General features: G+C 42.3%; 1 protein-coding gene across 6 annotated transcripts in view; it reads left to right on the forward strand.

Annotated features, from left to right (window-relative positions):
* The window catches only part of ANO4 (anoctamin 4), a 459,956-nt gene that overhangs the window by 18,318 nt on the left and 421,618 nt on the right, over nucleotides 1–20,020 (forward strand). For all 6 annotated transcript variants that reach the window (XM_024127263.2, XM_024127265.2, XM_024127267.2 and 3 more), the window contains exon 3: nucleotides 6,738–6,989. In XM_024127263.2, the coding sequence (XP_023983031.1) occupies nucleotides 6,738–6,989 (252 nt within the window). The remainder of the gene's footprint in view (nucleotides 1–6,737; nucleotides 6,990–20,020) is intronic.

Raw genomic sequence — 20,020 nt, forward strand, 5'->3', positions numbered from 1 at the left:
AGAGAAAAGACAGCCTCTTCAATAAGTGGTGCTGGGAAAACTGGACAGGTACATGTAAAAGAATGAAATTAGAACACTCCCTAACACCATACACAAAAATAAACTCAAAATGGATTAAAGACCTAAATGAAGGGCCAGACACTATAAACCTCTTAGAGGAAAACACAGGCAGAACACTCTGAGATAAATCACAGCAAGATCCTTTTTGACCTACCTCCTAGAGAAATGGAAATAAAAACAAAAATAAACAAATGGGACTTAATGAAACTTAAAAGTTTTTGCACAGCTAAGGAAAACATAAACAAGACAAAAAGACAACCCTCTGAATGGGAGAAAATATTTGCCAATGAAGAAACTGACAAAGGATTAACCTCCAAAACTTACAAGCAGCTCAATATCAAAAAGCAAACAACCCAATCCAAAAATGGGCAGAAGACCTAAATAGACATTTCTCCAAAGAAGATATACAGATTGCCAACAAATACATGAAAGGATGCTCAACATCACTAATCATTAGAAAAATGCAAATCAAAACTACAGTGAGGTATCACCTCACACCAGTCAAAATGGCATCATCAAAAAATCTACAAAATACAGCCACTATGGAGAACAGTATGGAGGTTCCTTAAAAAACTAAAAATAGAACTACCACAGGACGCAGCATTCCCACTACTGGGCATATCCCCTGAGAAAACCATAGTTCAAAAAGAGTCATGTACCGCAATGTTCATTGCAGCTCTATTTACAATAGCCAGGACATGGAAGCAACCTAAGTGTCCATCGACAGATGAATGGATAAAGAAGATGTGGCACATATATACAATGGAATATTACTCAGCCATAAAAACGAACAAAATAATGCCATTTGCAGCAACATGGATAGATCGAAACGAAATTGAGTTATTTATAGTGAGGTGGATGGACCTAGAGTCTGTCATACAGAGTAAAGTAAGTTAGAAAGGGAAAAACAAATTCCATATGCTAACACATATATATGGAATCTAAAAAAAAAATGCTTCTGAAGAACCTAGGGTCAGGACAGGAATAAAGATGCAGACGTAGAGAATGGACTTGAGGACACAGGGAGGGGGAAGGGTAAGCTGAGATGAAGTGAGAGAGTAGCATGGACATATATACAACGTAAAATAGCTAGTGGGAAGCAGCTGCATGGCACAGGGAGATCAGCTCAGTGCTTTGTGACCACCTAGAGGGGTGGGATAGGGAGGGTGGGAGGGAGGGAGACGCAAGAGGGAGGAGATATGGGGATGTATGTATAAGTATAGCTGATACACTTTTTTATAAAGCAGAAACTAACACACCATTGTAAAGCAATTATACTCCACTAAAGATGTTAAAAAACAAACAAACAAACAAGAAACCAGGAAAAGGCAGACAACAAATTTCCCCCTAGAGACTTCAGAGAGAGCACGGCCCTGCTGAAATCTTGATTTCAGATTCCAGCCTCCAAAACCATGAGAGGATAAATTTCTGTTTTTTTTAAGCCACCCAGTTTGTGATCCTTTGTTACAGCAGCCCTAGGAAACTCATATAACAGGTTCTTACTGACTTATGAAGTCACCTCTGAAGGGGCAGTGGGTATATCACACAGTTTTCTCAGAAGGTGATGGGACAACTGAAAGGCCCTTGAATGTTGCTTCTGTTTCACCGAACTCAAACTGGCTGAAACCATAAGGAAAGTTATTATTTCATATAATAGGAAGGCCTGTCGAAAGGACAGGTTGAGTAGGCTGCTCGATGATGTTGTGAAAGACCTTCTCCCCTTTGCCTTCCTGGGAAAATCTGTCTTCCTGATGGCGGCCCCAAGGCTGCCGTGGTTCCAGGAATTTCACTCAGGCACAACAGTGATCAGAGGGAAAGGAGCTTTGGTGCCTTCCTCAGATGTTCACTTGAGGAGCTGAAACTTTCCCCTGAAGCACCTCAGAGACTTCTGTCTCATTGCGTGGGATTTCGTCACATGACCACCCTTCAGCAAATCACTGACAAGGGAGATAAGATCGTGGTCTTTACACCCATCATGGCCCATGTGGAGGTCGGGGAGTGTGAGGTCTGTCTGCCCTGAGTCACAAGCTGCGTGGGAGTGGAATGAATTCCCAAACAAAATGTGACTCTGTTGGGAGGAAGGGGTGTGGGTGGAGGATGGATTCAGCACAGTCATCAGGCAATGTCCACTGCCCACAGTCTGTCCAGTACAGAGCACTTTAAAAATACTTATAGTAAAAGCAGCAAAAAATTAACAACTTTATACTCAAAGTACTGGAGGGAGGACATCTCTGAGTCGTCTAGCAATTCTTTTTTAGAAGCTCTTTTTGTTTTCTTTCATCTCCTGTACTTCCGTCCTTCTCTTACAGGATAGTCATCTCACACAGAAGTGTCTCATTTGTGAGGGAATTCCATTTAAGAGAACAGCACACTTCTGGACTTCCTATTAATGTAGTTCCTTATAGGAACCTATGTCCTGACCGAAGAATTGCCAAAAGAATTGCCAAAAAATCCAATCAACAGAAAAAGTGACACCTTCTGAAATTTTTCTACCTATCCATGAGACCCTTGGAAAACTCCTTATTTTCTTCTTCTTTTTTTTTTTTTTTTTCTGGCCGCACGGCATGGCATGTGGGATCTTAGTTCCCCGACCAGGGATGGAACCCGCGCCTTCCCCGACCAGGGACCGAACCCGCGCCCCCTGCATTAGAAGCGTGGAGTCTCAACCACTGGACCACCAGGGAAGTCCTGAAAACTCCTTATTTTCTGATAGTGAACTCCCATTTTTTCATGTATGAAAGATTTAAGAACTTTAAAGTTGATTAACATCATTTTTTTTCTCAAGACAGCCTATAATTTTGAGTGTTCCTTACATGTCTCTGTTTAGGATTTGGGGGCTAGTGGGTGATAGTGTTGGCATGCAACTCAGAGAAAGCTGAGACCCCTGCTTCTACCCCACCCCCAACCTGGGGACAGGGTGGTGGGTGAGGGAGAATGAGTAGCCTGCCAATGTGACATTCCCGTTACTTGCCTCTAGGGCACTTGGACACCAGCTGTTCCCTTGGATGGTTGGATAACCAACCACCCAAAATACTTTGACCTCATTGTTGCTTTTAAATTTAGGCTGGTCCATTTCTATTCCATCATAATTATGCAGATCTTATCATAGCTCATTTGTATCAATGACATGAATTAATATATTTGCTAATGAACTCCATTTCTGGATTAAATGATGTGGTAATTTCCTAAAGTAAAAAAACAAAGGGGGTGACTTCTTAGCACTGTGAACAATATTTTTTCAAAATTAAGTATATGTTATAAATTAGCTATCATTTTATGAAAGAAATGGTAAAACCTGAAATTATGGAGAGTCCAGAGTTCCCTGGGACTTTTAAGCCTAACGCTTTCACAGTGTGTGATATATATTATACACCCTTCTCTGTATAATGACTCCCAAGGAGCTTGGGAATGTGGAAGGAGAAGAGGCATTTAAGCAAGTTTCCGAATGAAACAACAAGGTGAGGGAAAACATGGTCCTGTAATTATTCTTCTTGTAAAAGGATTCTCTGGTGTGGGTAGGAGGTAATATGTTTTCACATTTTTAATAAAAACATAATGGAACATCAATTCAAATGGTGCCTCCTAGAATTTCATTTCTATGCCCCAGTACACTCTTAGGAGCTATGGGAGATCCAAGAGTATTGATCACAAAATAAACACACTAGCATCAGAGGTTTAGTCCAACAAACAGGATCGGGGGCCAGCCTTGGGGTCAGTAGCGTTCAGTTCAGCCTCCACTGCAGCTGTGGCTCCAATGCAGTTCTGAACATTGAGAATTTGTGTTCTCTGTGATTATCTTCAGAGGCTCCATAGCCCTTACCATAGAAAGAATCACTCACCTCACTGTATTCCACTTACCTTTTAGGAAGGTGACTGACCGAGAAGAGTTCAAGCAGTCCAGTCAGCATGTTCTCAAGGGTGTCAGCATTTCCCTTTCCTTGTGCATTCTGGTCCATTGAGATCCCTCTATAAAAAATTATTCAGAAAGGAATAAATAACCTAAGAGCGATTTGTGGGGGAAACAGACCCCGATTCCATCTCCTAGAATCCTTCTTGTTGCCTGTGTTCTCAGTGCGAGACAGGGGACCAGAGCACCCATGTTGTCTTTGATGAGCCTGGGCTTGAATCTCTTATTTCTGTGTAGTTATTGACCTTGTGGAAGTAATAATGTCCCTTAGCCTTGGTTTCCTTATCTGTCAAATGGGAATATTAGTACCTTCCTGACAGAGTTATTGTGAGGTTAAATGAGGTGGTCCTGATAGATCCCTTAGCACATTGCCAATAAACATTAGACAGTATTGTAACTTTTAGTGGATTTATCATTTTATGACAATGAAGTAGATTGTTCATTCCTGGGCATCAGGCATGGCTTCAATGTGGATGAGTTCCAGATTTACAACTCTGGTCCTATGTCTCCTAATCCTCATTTCCGTTGTTTTTTTCAGTCTACTGCCAGACATTTCCACATAGATATTTCCACTAAAGCGCAACCTCCTCGTGTCTAAAAAAACGCACTCAACCTTCTTCAGCCCTTGCCAGGCCAGTCCTTTTTTTTTTTTTGCGTTACGTGGGCCTCTCGCTGTCGTGGCCTCTCCCGTTGCGGAGCACAGGCTCCGGACGCGCAGGCTCAGCGGCCATGGCTCACGGGCCCAGCCGCTCCGCGGCATGTGGGATCCTCCCGGACCGGAGCACAAACCCGTGTCTCCTGCATCGGCAGGCGGACTCTCAGCCACTGTGCCACCAGGGAAGCCCCAGGCCAGTCCTGATGGCCACAGTGAGGATGAGGAAATCCACCCTTCTGTTTGCCATAAATCTTCTCTGACACCTTGCCAGCAAAAAACAAAGCTACCTGGTGGCCCCAAACTCCTTTCTTTCCACGTCATTGTTGCGTATCTCTCTGGACCTCTTTTCCTTTCTTGCTGCCAACGTTTAAATTTGGTCCCTTAATAATGTTTGCTTGGCCTCTGCTTCACAGCCTCTTATGTCACCTCCTTGCCGCTGGTCTCGGAAGAATTCGGTGAACAGTGGGTATCTATTGAATGCCAGGGGAAAGAGCCAAATAGAGAAATGCTGGGAGGGAGTTTTAAAGATGACTAAGACTCCCTCTGACCTTGAGGGATGCTCAGCTCATGAGAGAGACACATAGAGAGAAGGAACACTTGGCTGTGAAGTGTGGGCAGGGACTGTCTGACACATATCCACGTTCAAGTGGTTTCCTGCATGGTGTGGGAGGGCTGCCCCAGACAACATCATCCAGTCTGCAGGATCCATGCACGCCACCTCCCTTGTTGCCCCTTTTGGGCTTTCTTGGTGCCTCAACACCCCCTCCCCAATTTGGACTTTCTTCCCACACACCTCCAGCCCCTGCACATCAACACCTTTTACTGGACCTCCCTTTACCGTGGTTAACACAGCTTGGGGGAGTCAGAGGAATCTCCCCAGAAGGGGTCACCACCAGAGGAAGGAGGCACAGATTCTGCCTTTTGCTGCCATCCATTTGATTATGCCAATCCCCACTTCACAAACTTTTAGGGATATTGCTTTGCCTAGCAAGTAAAATCTAATTTTCTTACCTTGGCATTTAAGACCCTCAGCTGTCTTGTATCAACCTACCTCTCCATTCTTGTTTTTTTCTGACTACACTTACATTATATTTCTAAATTCTGTATCTCGGTTGCAAATGCAAAGGCCTGCAGCAATCAGGCATGTAAGACAAATAAGTGAAGCAGGCTGGGAGTAAGGTATTAGGGAATGGTGGGGACTGTGGCAGACAGGAATTCCTTTACTCCGCTTTAAAAGAGTGGCTCTGTGGTTGCTTCAGCTGACAGTTGCCACATGGGAATGTGGTCCAGTGTTGCTTGATCTTTAGGAGAAGATCAAGAGATTTTTAAAGAGAGGGCAGAAAGCTGGATATTTGTTGCGAATGCTCTAGACTTTTATTGTTGTCAATTTTAATTTGAACTTTACTTCAAATTAAGAAAAATGTGGGCTAACAAAACATATCTACAGAACAGATCTGTCCCTCTGATTGTTTTAGGTGGCAACCCTTGCCTAGAAGGCCAAGTTCATGCCATCTTTTCCACGACCTAGTTCCTCCACCTAGAAAGGACTTTGTCCCCTGAAATCCTGGGGAATGTTTTTGTCCCACTTTAAACTATTTCTTTCATCTTGCTTTGTACTTTTGTTAGTTGGAAAAAGGGAAAGAACATAGATTTTGGAGCCAGACAGATCTGGCCTTAAATTCTGCCTCTGGCACTTAATGGCTGCTTGACCTAGGGCAAGTTGAGGTCCAATTTCCTATAAAATGTTAATAGTAATTGTATCCTTGTACAGTTGCAGTAAGGATTACAATCACTTATGCAAAGTACCTAGAACATAATAGACCTTCAGTTATCTTTTTCATTATGATCACAAGTCTTATCTCCTTTATTGGACTCTGAGCTCCTTGAGGGCAAAGACTGGGCACCTAGAACATAGTATGTGCTTAATAAACATAGGTTGACTAGTTAACAAGATTCATCCAGTGTGACAATTCCTGCCTATTTATTGGTAACATGCATCCTTATCTCAAGTGGTGTTTGATTTGACGTGCAGCTAAGACTTTGGGGGAAATACAGAAAGAAATACGGTATAAGGCTTTGATTGCTGATCCTGACCTTATGTGTTTGTCTTGCCAGGTTACGACGTTGCTGGGCCTGTTGCAGTTGGGCTTACCCACTGGAAAAATCCATATGCACAAGGCAGACCCACCCTTCCATCAGATCTGCCTCTCTTCGTCTCCAAAGATGGAGGCATCCCGGTATATCACCAATCCCTCACTCGCAAGACTGAGCTGGCCACGCCCCTGTCTTGCCCAGCCTCACTATCCATCACTCCAGTGCCTTCTTACAGCAGCAGCAGCCAGGAAACCCTGAGCCAGGACACAACAGGTAACAGTGCTGGCTTCCTGTTGGAGATTCAGGACTCAATGTGTTTAAAAGTTCCTTCATGCATTTGCCTGCTGAATGGATTGCATCTGCATTTCTGCTTGTGTGATGCTATGGACCCCGACAATTCCCCCATATTCCCTGGCCTTTAATAGCTTGGCTGTATCAGAAGGAAGGTTAGATGTGTTTAGAAATATTTGACCTAAGCGTTAGTTCTATTTGGTAAGATGTCATCTGGAAATCAACTCTGAACCAGAATTCCAAGTTTTGTCTTAGGGCTTTTTGTCTGTTTAATTTTTATCCTCTATTTAGTGACAAGGCATTGATCTTGGATTACAGTCTTGTATTCAAAAAAGTCATTTTTGAATACTTACCTCAGTTACGAGCAATACATGATGCTCCACAAATTTGATCTGTATCATGGGTCTTCGAACCACTGCCAATGGGCCAAATCTTGACTGCCACATGTTTTTGTTCAGCCCAAGAACTAAAAATAGTTTTTACTTTAAATGGTTGGTGTCTTAGTCAGTTCAGGCTGCTATAACAAAAGACCACAGACCAGGTAGTTCATAAAAAACCGACATTTATTTCTTACAGTTCTGGAGGCTGGAGGCTTGAGATCAGGGTGCCAACATAGTTGGGTGAGGGTCCTTTTTTGGGTCGCAGAATTCTCACAGTATCCTCACGTGACAGAAAGGGAAAGGGACCTCTGTGGGGTCTTTTTTTATAAGAACGCTAATCCCAGTCATGAGGCCTCCACTTTCATGACCTAATTACCTCCCAGGGGCCCCGCCTCCTAATACCATCACATTAGCCATTAGGATTTCAAACATATGGATTTTGGAGGGACACAAACATTGAGACCATACAGTTGGAAAAAATTAAAAGGATAAGAATATTTTGAGACATGAAATTCACATCTCAGTGTTCATATATAGAGTTTTATTGGACACAACCTCTTATGGATTGTCTATGGTTGCTTTCAGGTGACAAAGGCAGAGCTGAGTAATTGTGGCAGAGACGGTATGGCCTGCAAAGCCTAAAAAATTTATTATCTGGCCCTTTGCAGAAAATGTTTGCTGACCACTGATCTATGTGATCTTTGGGGCTCATGACTTAAACAATCAGGGCAAGAAAAATGTTTACAACATCTTGTCTTAAAATTTGTCACTTCCTTTACACATTGAATTGTGGAAAGCTTTGCTCATGCAAGGCTGGCCACTTAACTGTTTTTATGTCCAAAGTCTGAGTTGGAGGTTTAAGTTATGAAAAATCTATCCTGCCACTTTTTTTTTGTTTTTCTCCAGATAGAGTGCTTAGAGGTGAAGGTTTAGTTGGAGTAATCCAATGTGTAATTCCTGTTCTGGAGATAAATTTGTGAACGTTGGCCTTCAACATTCACAATGACACTCAACAAGTCACAGATGCTGCCACCTAGAGAAGAGACACTGATGTTGCAGAAGATCCAGATTATCAAGAGCAATCCCTAAAGCAGCAGATTGCAGACTCACTAAATGTTCAGAATCCCCACAGAACTGGTCAGAAGTGAAGATTCCTGGGCTCTTCCCCAGGGGATGCTGTGTCCGTGGCACAGAGTGAGCTTCAGCGTCTGCATTCTGCAGGCTGCTCCCTCCTGGAATTTTGACTCCCGAGGTTCCTCCACACACGTCTTGGGGGACACCCTCGAAAGTGTCTTTGGTTAAGTGGTTGGATGATATTGCCGAGCGTTGGGGGATATTTGCATACCATTAGCTCTGCCACGGCAAAACTGAGTTTTTCTTTCTGATTGTCCTGATTGAATGTCAGTTGGAGAGTAGAAAAATCATGATCTGAAGTTCAAACATTTTCCATATTTAAGTTTGAAATCTCCTGGGTTTTGATGTTATCGTGATTGAAAACTGACTCTGCTTGCTTTAAAAAGTTCAGTAAAATCTGAAGTTAAGAGATAAAGTCCTGCCTTTGGCCGGGGGTAGCTGCGAGGTTATGGCATTTCATGGTAAAGAGGAGTGTGAAATGGCAGCTGCCAGAATAACATTTTATCACATTTCCCTATGAGTTGGCTTTTTTCTTTCTTTTTTCCATGGAGCGTCACACTCAGAAGCAATCTGATTTTTGGAGGAGGTTTCTATTTTTAACTTGTAGGTTTTCAAAAACAAATTAAAAGCCCGTATTTCTCTTCGATCCTAGGAACTTTCCATTAGCAATGAAATATTTAATTTTTCCAAAGAACTGGTTTTTAATAATAATAATTTATACACTTACAAAGTAAGCCTGACACTTAAGGATATATTAAACAAGCATGGGGTATTTTATAATTGAAAATTATAGATGCTGGTGTAGCTTCTGTAAGTCTCAATTATGATTATAGGTTAATTATTGCATTTATTTGATTTCTTCTAGCAGTTTATTGATTTTAATAGTGTTTTTTGTGTGAAAGCTTCCAGTTTCCTTTTTCTTCCTATTTTTTAATAGAGTTAATTTATTTTATATATATGTATATATATGTCGCTAGTTTGAAGAAAACTCTGAGGTAAGTCAGTTTAACTAGAGCAGAATGTCCTACAAATTCCAGACTTTGCTAGACATCCCTTCATATTTCTAATCAGTCTTTCTTCTGCATAAACTTCAGGTCTGATGTAGAGGAGCTTACAATTTGTAGGCACAAAATCACCATACAATTATTTATTGATTGTTGGAGTTTTCTCATGTTTAAGAATTCTCCAAACATACTTAAAAATCATTTTTCCATTTATAATCCCTACAACTCTACAATTCTAGAAGCAACTGAAAAAACACTAAGTGACTAGAGCTTTTGAAATTCTCATTTTATTAAGCTGTTTTCATTCTTGTCACTACCCTATTCCCTCATTCCTTCCCTTCATCATGTGACTAATTTCATCGTGTGTAGAAGTTTCTTCTTGGGTTGGACTTTACTTAATCCTGTTTGCTACCTTGTGCAGTTAACAACCTGTGAAACTGCGTGGTGGCCCTGGATGCAATGCTCCTTCTTGGTGGCAGAGAATGTTTTAATCAGTAAATTAATTGTAGCAGGTTAAGTTGGAAAAACAATGTCTGGCTTGTTCTGTCCCTCCATTCATCCATCTCTTCATCCATTCATCTATCCATCCATCCAGTACATACTAAATTTCCACTGTGTGTCATGTACTGCAGTAAACCCTTGGGATAGAAAATTGAGTAAAGCATCACCCCATATAAGAAGCTCAAAGTCTGCAGGAGGAGAAAGATATGTAAATCAAGTATTTTAATTCAGTGTTATAAATGCTAAGATAGAAGTTTTCACATTAGGTGATCACACACACATTTTTGTTATTAAATTATTTAATTAATATGCTATTAAAATACTACTAATAAAGTATTAAAATGTGATATAAAATATAACATTAAAATATGTAAGTAAAAACACATTGAGTGCAAAAGATATTATTAAATTATTTCTTCAATTAAAAGAAGATGAATTTGAGAGAACCATAGGAGGAATGTTTGGAAACTGTCTCCATCTCAGATATTCTGAGTAGGTTTGATACCCAATTTTTGCTAACCAAGCTTTACAACTTGCATCATCACTACCACACAACTTACATGTTTGGTCACTTTCTACCACCAACTGATTCTCAGCCACTCTCTTCCATTGTATTTGGTTCCCAGCTGTGTGCTGATGACTCCAAAGTGATATTTCCCTGTCTTATTTCTCTGACAAACTTTAAAGATATATTTACAACTGCCTACCAGAACTTTCAGCCTGGATATATCCCAGACATGTCAAAACTTATGTGTCCCAAATGGAACTTTCTTTTTGGTAGCCCTCAAAGCTGAATTTCTTTTTTTCCCCCCTCCTATCTCTCTTTTGTTTCTATAAATTTATTTGTTTATTTATGGCTGCATTGGGTCTTCACTGCTCTGCGCGGGCTTTCTCTAGTTGCAGCGAGTGGTGGGGGCTACTCTTCATTGTGGTGCGCAGGCTTCTCATTGTGGTGGCTTCTCTTGTTGTGGAGCACAGGCTCTAGGCATGTGGGCTTCAGTAGTTGTGGCTCACAGGCTCTAGAGTGCAGGCTCAGTAGCTGTGGCACACGGGCATAGTTGCTCCACAGCATGTGGGATCTTCCTGGACCAGGGCTTGAACCCATGTCCCCTGCATTGGCAGGTGGATTCTTAACCACTGCGCCACCAGGGAAGTCCCAAAGCTGAATTTCTTACTCTGTTTAATGGTGCCACAGCCCATCCAGACTCCCAAGCCAAAAACTGGGTGTCCTCATGCTTTAACCCTCTGCTGGCCATCAGCCTCCACAGCCTGCTGGCTAACATGTTCACTGTCTACTTTAGAGATAGCTCTAATTCAGAGCATCCTCTCCATCCCCATGGCACCATCTCAGCTCAAGCTCTCATCATCTCTACTGGACTAGAGCAGCCTCCCCACATCTTAATTTTGTCATATCCTCAGGGTTAGTTTGCCAAATTCATCTCTTTTTCTCTTTTCCACTCTTCCTCCCTCCGTGCCTTCCTCCCTGACTTGAAAAATCTCTGCTGTTTCCCCATTGTCAGTAGAAGAAAGCCTAAACACTTTATATGTGGTACATGAGGACCTTCCTAACTAGCTTTAACTGACTCTAGCATCTCTCATCACTCTCCGCAGATGCAGCCACACAGTAGCTACACCTAATGCTTTACAGTTCCCTAAAGATCCATGATTTTTCACATGTGCCAACTGCTTGGATGCTCTTCCTTACATTCTTATTCTAGAAAATTTATTGAAGACACCTAGCTAAGAGCTGACCTCCTCTGTGAATTGTTTCCCTTTCCCCCTCAGCATATTTAGTCATTCTTTCTGTTTCTATTGGGAATTCCAATTGACATCTTGAATTCTGCTCTTATTTGACTGTAATATAATTTTATTTTTATATTTCTTTTTATGGCTAGCCTACTAGATGGAAAGTTCTGGAGCTGAGAATTAATGTCATAATCATGTATTTGTTTGGTCAGTGTAGAGCCCAGCGTATAGGAAGTATGTTGTCTAGGACCATTTAAACTGCAGATTAGACACTGTTAAAGAGAGAATTAGGCCTGGAAGATAAATCTGAAGAAATTACTTCAAATGCAGTATAGAGAGATAGAAGATAGCAAAACAAGAAGGGGGAGGTTGAAATATAGAAGACAGAATGAGAATGTCCAACATACTTTTAATAGAAATCCTGTCTGGATTAAGAGAATAGAAAGAATGGAGAGAGATAGAATATTTTTAAAAACACAGCTGCTGAAAATTTCCCAGAATTGATGAGAGACACAAATCTTTTGAGTCAAGAAACAATGAATGCCAAGCAGAATAAGTAAAAATAAATCCACATATAAACATATTTTGATGAGTCAGCAAAAAACAAAGAGCAAAAATCTTAGGAATCTGAGGGAAAAAACAGATTTCCCGCAAATAATAAACAATTGAACTGAGGATAGATGTTCCAATAGTAATTATAGAGGCCAAGAGACAGTGCATCGATATCTTCAAAGTGCTGAAGGAAATAATGGTCAATTCAGAATTCTGAATCCAGCCAAATGATCATTGAAGAGGGAGATCATCATAAGAACATTTTTTGGAAAAGACTGGGAAAGTGTACCCAATGTACACCTACTGCAAGAATGACTGAAAAGCCTGTTTTAGAAAAGAAGGAACTTGAACCTAGAAGAAAGGCTAAGATGATAGAAATAATAAGAGGAAGAAATACATTCTTTCTTTTAAAAAAAATTTTATTTTATTTATTTATTTATTTATGGCTGCGTTGGGTCTTCCTTGCTGCGCACGGGCTTTCTCTAGTTGCGGCGAGTGGCAGCTACTCTTTGTTGCGGTGTGCAGGCTTCTCATTGCCGTGGCCTCTCTTGCTGTGGAGCACGGGCTCTAGGCGCACGGGCTTCAGTAGTTGCGGTGCGCAGGCTCAGTAGTTGTGGCTCGCAGGCTCCAGAGCGCAGGCTCAGCAGCCGTGGCACACGGGCTCAGCTGCTCCCCATGTGGGATCTTCCCGGACCAGGGCTCGAACCCACGTCCCCTGCATTGGCAGGCGGATTCCCAACCACTGCAACACCAGGGAAGTCCCAGGACACTAATTTAAAAAAATATTTATGAGAAGGGTTCTGGATGTTTAAAAAGTAACTGTATTCCACTGACCTTTTAATATTCTTTTCTACAATGCGCAGGAAACATTAGGAAAGTCAAAGAATGCCAGTCAAAAAGTTACCCATGAAAAGTTTCTAACAAATCTTAAATATTAAAAAGAGGGGCTTCCTTGGTGGCGCAGTGGTCAAGAATCCGCCTGTCAATGCAGGGGACACGGCATATTACTGAAATGTAGACAGTAAAAGTTATCTGTTATCAAGTGACCATATTTTGTTGATTTGGTGTATATTTAAGATACTTCTGGATACTCTTGAAATATTTTTAAGAAATACATTCTTAATTTAAAAAGGTCCTTCTAGAAGAATGGTTTTCATCCAGGGACGGTTTTACTTCATGGGTACATTTGGCAATGTCTGGAGGTATTTTTGGTTGACACAGCTGGGCAGGAGGCATTACAAGCGTCTAGTGTGTAGAGACCAGGAATGCTGCTAACCATCCTGCAATACATGTGACATGATCCCATGTTCATCATTAATTCTTAACACTGCTTCCTCCCTTTGAGTTTCTCTTCCTATGTGTTGTACCTTGCCCTTGCAACGGGCCCCCACCTTTATGGCATTTCCAGGGCTCTGCTCTCTCTGCTCTATCTGGGGCTATCCTTGATAAAGTATGTCCTTCACACTTTTGATTTTCCCTTTTCTATGTTTCTTTGCGTCCTTTAACTCTTCCTAAATTGTATCTCATGCTGCACTTAAGCCTTTTCTCTTCTTGTTCACTTATACCAAGTTCTCAACCTTGACACTATTGACATTTTGGGCTGAGTAAGTCTTTGCTGTGCGGGGCTGTCCTGTGCATTGTAGATGTTTAGCAGCATCTCTGGTTGCTACCCACTGGTTGCCAGTTGTGACAACCAGAAATATATGCAGACATTGCCGAATGTCCTCTGGGTAGGGGCAAAATTGCCCCCAGTTGAGAACCACTGATTTATACTAATTAAGTCCAGTTCTGTTCTCTGGACTTCTGCTTAGTGGGAATAATCCGATAATCTAATCACTGAGATAGGGTACATGGATTATAATGACTTTTGCCCTATATTTAATAAGAGCCTTTTGCAATCTGCACCCTAATCAAAAACATGGAGGGAATCCCTTTCCAAAGAGGGAGGTTTTCCCCCTGAGAATTCAGTTAACACCTTTGATACTTGTCCATCAGCCCCCCCGTATACAGTCCTCTGAAATTATGTCATAAATCAGAGCTCCTCCATTTGTGTCCAAGAAGACCAGTGATAATTTCCCTGCGTCTACATACACAGAAATAAGTAAAAACTCATCCCTTTTTTTCTTGTGCCTTCCTTCCCCTGTCTCCTGTGTCTCACAAGCTTCACACAGTGGTCTCTTGGTAGAGCTGGGTTTTAGAAAAAGATCCTAAATGAATTCCATACATTTCTTATGGATTTTAAAGATGATCCTCATTTGTGAAAGGGAAGGGAGATGTGAAATGACTATTCTTTGTTCCTGATCAGTGATCGTTTCCCAAGAGCCTGTCTTGTCATTGGGATGGAAGATGTTCACTTACCTTTCCTAGGGACCTCGTAGAGCATATCAGTGCTTCTACATGTGCAAACTTTGAAAACTGTGCTATGAATTTGCCTGAGGTGTAGAGTACCTGGGAAGTGGTACCCACTTAATAGCACGAATTTGATTTCTTTCAACAAATCGTGACCAAATATATTCAGAGTGGATGCCAAAGGAAATAGGGGGGAATTAAATTTCAGAGCTAGGGTGCCACAAAAATTGACCCTGCAAGTTGAGCTACTGATATGACCAGGAGATGAGAGTAGTTTGACCCAGCCAGGAGGCAGGCATGCTCCCTTTTAGAGATGCCCAGAGATACTCATGGACCTGCCCCACTCGCAGAGGCAGGCCCAGCTAGTCTAAAGCCAAAATTTCTGCTTCAGTGTTAGCTCAGCTAAATTCACGGTGCAGAGTGATGGAAAGGACAGCTACCCTCTACATAAAAACAGGACAGTATAAACTAGACACAGTTTCTAAACCATTATATCTACAGTGGGTTTCTTGTAGACAACATAGAGTTAGATCTTGTGTTTTTATCCACTCTTATTATCTGTCGTTTAATTGATATAGTTAAACCATTCACATTTAAAGTGCTTATTGATATAGTTGGGTGGATATCTACCATGTTTGTAACTGCTTTCTATTCATTGCATTTGTTTGCTGTTTCTTCTTTCTTCCCTCTTTCTCTGCCTTCTCTAGTTTTAATTGAACATTTTACATGATTTTTAAAATGGAGTGGGTACCTGCCCACTTATCTCTCTGCCTTTAAAATTTATTCTTTTGTCAAAATGTCCCTGAAGGGGTATTTCAACTTTAGTTGTATGTGGTAGAATAAGTTTCCTGGTAAAGTTTATATGGAATGTGGGTATCATGGCTAACCTACTAATGTTAGGAAGTAATAATAAGTGAAACCACTTGTCCTGGTTTTCTGGAAGGTGATTTGTGGTTTTCTAGAATACTGGCTGGGTAGAAGATGTCACAGTAGAAGGGCAGGCATTTGAGTTGAGGTTGTTCAGGTGAGGAGTTGGTGTTCCAAACATCGGGACAGTGTATGGAGACTGATGCCAGAGCAGCTGGGGGTTGTGTGTGTCCTTCACATTCAAGGTCGAGCACTGAATGCCTTATACATAGAGATATTGTTACATGGGGTGGTTGGGTTCTCTGGGACTATTACTCTGGTATTCAACTTTTTTGGCATTCCATGAATTAAATGACATTTGTGAGGGGGCCCAGAATCTTAACCACCATATATATACCACTTCTCTGAGAAAAGCTGAGGTTAGTTGGGGACCACCTGCACTTTAAGAACTAAGAGGATCATTGGAAATGTTTATTTGACAAGAGAATTGGCAAAAAGAAATAAATCACTGAGCTTTCTTCAAGTTTCCTAATTTCCCCTTGTTCTCAAATTTGGCTATATCGTTCTTTTCAGAATTCAAGGTCATGTCCTGTCATTTAATTTCTGATTCTAGCTCAATCCTGTTAATCTCTTTTCCAAGTGTGGTGGTTATTTAGTTTTAGAAGACTGAAAGCATCGGTGAATCAGGGAATGATTAATGGCACATGAGGACAAAATCAATTAAATGATGCAGCTATGAAGTTGCTTGAGGATTTCTGATATAAGAAACTGAAAAACTTGATTTAAAGCTGTATTAAATCTGATTTGCAAAGGATAATATATTTTAGAATCAAAAGGCATTAAAGTGCTCCAATAAAGTCATCCATTCATCCAGTCATCTAGATTCTTGTTACTTGAAGTGTGGTCCTCTAGAGATAAGAGGGCTTGAACTGGGATTAAGCAATATAATCCAAAAGGGGCACATCTGAGGGATATTTTGGAGATAGTTTCAGTACATCTTGGTGATTAATAGATGTGGTATGTTGAGTGAGTGTATATTCCATGTGTTTCCAGTTAAGTTAAAATATAGTACTGAAGCTTTGTTGTGTAGGCCAGTTTTCTCAAACTTTAATGTGAATACAAATCACTTGGAGATCTTGTTAAACTGCAGATTCTCATTTAGCGGGTGGGTGTCGGGGGTGACTTTCTGCTTTTCTAACAAGCTCCCATGTGATCGCTGTGGAGCTTGGAATTTAGTACAAGATGCAGATAACAATATTACACCAAAAAATGTACGGTTACCAACAGGCAGGTGCTGTGAAGGAAAGTGCTCTTCTTAAAGATCCTTGGAAATATTGTTTTTTATCAAAACATGTCTCTGAGTTCCCAAAACAGCGCTCCATAAAGACATTTGCTTTACCACCAGTTGTAAGTGGGAAGTTTGCTTATACTGTGTGAGGGGAAAATGACCTGTGTGGTATAAGTGTTCTAACTTTCTCATAGACATGGTTTAGATACAAAAAAACCCAGCAACCATAGTACTGCTTGAGGGAGGAATTAGTTAGCTTGGTTTGGGTTCCCTGGGAGATAGATTCTGAGCCAGAGATGGGCAGGTAAGAAGTTTATCAGGGAGAGCCCTTGGGAGCAATGTGTATGAGTGTATTTGTGTGTGTGTGGGCGGGGAGGGGAGGTAAGGGGGAAGGAAGCAGGATTGGGCAGGGAGAGGATTTGGACTGTGATGATATACACAGGCTTCAACCCAACGCATAGGGAGATCTGGAGCTGGGACGGCCTTCAAAATTGTCCCACAGTGGGGCTTTTGTACCCTCCCATCACTGCCTGGATGCAATCTGCTACAGGGAAGGGGTGTGACCTTGAGAAAGTCTCTTGGAGGGCAAGGGCCAAAAGACAGAGACTGAGAGCCATCAGCACCAATACTTACAGCAGCTGGGGGAGTGAGACGGTGCATACAGCCTCTGCTACATCAGCTGATTGAAATGAAGGGATTAAGAAGTTATAAATGGGAAAGGCAAGTTGGCTGCATAGTGGATTCCTCAAGCCACGGGTACGGTAAGTCTGTAGATCTCTGCCGGAATGGGGAGGCGATGACTGGTAACTTGTTTGTTAAACTGAGTCCTGAGTTGAAGTAGGTTAGGATTTGTGAGATGTGATTCATCAGAGTTCATCCGGTGGGTTTGTGGACACCAGCTGCCTTGTAGATTATTTTGAAAGCCAGGAACACATAGAGCAGGGGTGCCCAGCCCCCAGGCCGCACAGCAGGAGGTGAGTGGCTGGTGAGTGAGCGAAGCTTCATCTGCTGTTCCTCATCGGTCCCCATCGCTCCCCCCTCCCCCGTGGAAAAATTGTCTTCCACGAAACCGGTCCCTGGTGCCAGAAAGGTTGGGAACTGCTGACATAGAGGAGGATCAGGCCTTTGAATTCGATGGGGAAAGAGGTCATGCACCTGGGCAGATTTTCTCAGCACCCAGTTTCAGGTTCAGCTTGTATTTCTCGCCGGCAAAGGGGCACCTGAAGGATTGGGTAACACCCTTCCGACGACTGTGTGCCTGCTTAGGAGGGTGGAAATTTGGAAGCTTGGTACAGACATCGTCTTTACAGCAAAATAAGGATACGACTGGTTTATGGTTGTAACCAGAGAATGGGCAAGTTCCCTCCAGTTTTCTCATCCGAGGTCGTGTGATTCATGTTCATTTATTCAACGGCTGTTCCCAGGGTGGCTAGTATGGGCCAAGCACTGCATTAGGGCATAGGCTGGGCTCCTTTCTTGTTGGAATGACAGTGGAGCGGGCTAGTGGATTAAACAGATATTAATCAATCACACGTATAAAATTTGATTAGCTCAATGAAGGGGAAAAAAACCACTATTATGGATTCCGCGCGGGCTTTGCTGGCTGGGGAGAGGCGCAGTCACTGGCTGGGGACGGGGTCCGCGGCTGCGCCTCCTGGGGATACGCTGGGTGCTCCGCGGAGGCGGCGTCGGCGGCTGCAGGGGACGAGCTAGCGCGTGGAGTCCGAACGGCGCGCACAGGTAGCACGGAGACGGGAGCTGGAGCCCCGGGGCCGCGCGCTCGCCTGGGCGGCGCTGTGGGACCCGGGCTCCAACAGCGAGGGCAGCACCCACCCGCCCCAGCAAACAAACAAAAGCAAAACACTGTCAGGGGGTAAATCAAGAGGGGGTTTATTTAGATTTGGAAACGGGTAGAGACTGAGAGTGTGATAGTAAGTTGAGAGGTCTCAAGGATGTATTGGAGCTGGTGAAGATTATAATGAGAATGTGGGCCAGGAGACCAAGCACCTGGCTTCTCTTCCCAGTTCGACCACGTATCAAGGTACCTTCACACGAAGGACTTAACCTCTTTGAGCCTTGATTGCTTCATCTGTAAAATGGTGCTGTTACGAGACTCAAAGGAGATGAAATAGACAAAAAGTTTTTTTTAATCCTAAAATTTAAGTGAAAGCTGCTATTTCTATTAATTACTCTGGCCCACTGATTGCTTCTGTTTTCTTACCTGTGTCCTGGATTGACCTCGGATGCCGAGTTCAGTGAGTTGTAAAATGCTGTTCAGCTACCTTGTCTTAGCTTGTGGCTTTCAACTTTTTCTTTTCTTTTTTTTTTTTTTTTTTTTTTTTACCGCTGCCTAGAGTAGGAAATACTTCCATATTGTGATCTACCACTACTACTTTTTCTTCTTCCTTCTCTCTCTCTCTCAACTGAAAAAATGTTTCAGGAAATAATACTTATCCTCATGTGTTATGTACTCTGATATTTCATTCTTTTCCCCCCAAAAGTGCTAGTTGTAATCCATTGATGCCATTGCCTACTAATGATTGCAATTTATAATTTGAACAGTATTGATCTAGATAAGACTGTAGTACCTCAGATCCTCTGAAACCATATTAAGGTGACAGAGGTAAGTTTTGTTTTGTTTTGTTTTTCTGGTGTGTGTGAGGGCTGTTGTACAAGGAAATTATTTCTCTTTGGAGACTGATCATTAATGTTCTTTAAAAGTCATCTGACGCTTATGGCAATCAGGCTGTCTCCCAGTGTTGGTAAAGCTGTGATCCATTAGAGGGGCTCTGTGTACCATGAGGTTCTCAGTGTTAAGTCAACAAAGAACTATGGCAAAGGACCCTGTATCAGTTAACCATTACCACAATAATACTGCACACCAAACACCCCCCAAAGCTCAGTGGCATACCATATGCTGAGCATTCACTCATGCACCTGGGATGAGGTAGCTCTGCAGGTCTTGTCTGGGCTCACTCAATCTCTTGGAGTTGACTGGCTGTTGGCAGATCCAGGCTGACATCAGCTGGGATAACTCAGCTCTGCTCCACGAGTCTTTCAACCTCTAGTGGGCTAGTCCTGGCATGTCCTCGTGCAAGAGGAAGCTTTGCAAGCTTCTGCTGGGAACACAGTAGGCAGTATCACATTGATCAAACCATGCTACATGGCTGAGCCAGAGTTAAGGATGGGGCA

Source organism: Physeter macrocephalus, chromosome 6, assembly GCF_002837175.3.
Source record: "Physeter macrocephalus isolate SW-GA chromosome 6, ASM283717v5, whole genome shotgun sequence".
Lineage (NCBI taxonomy): Eukaryota > Metazoa > Chordata > Mammalia > Artiodactyla > Physeteridae > Physeter > Physeter macrocephalus.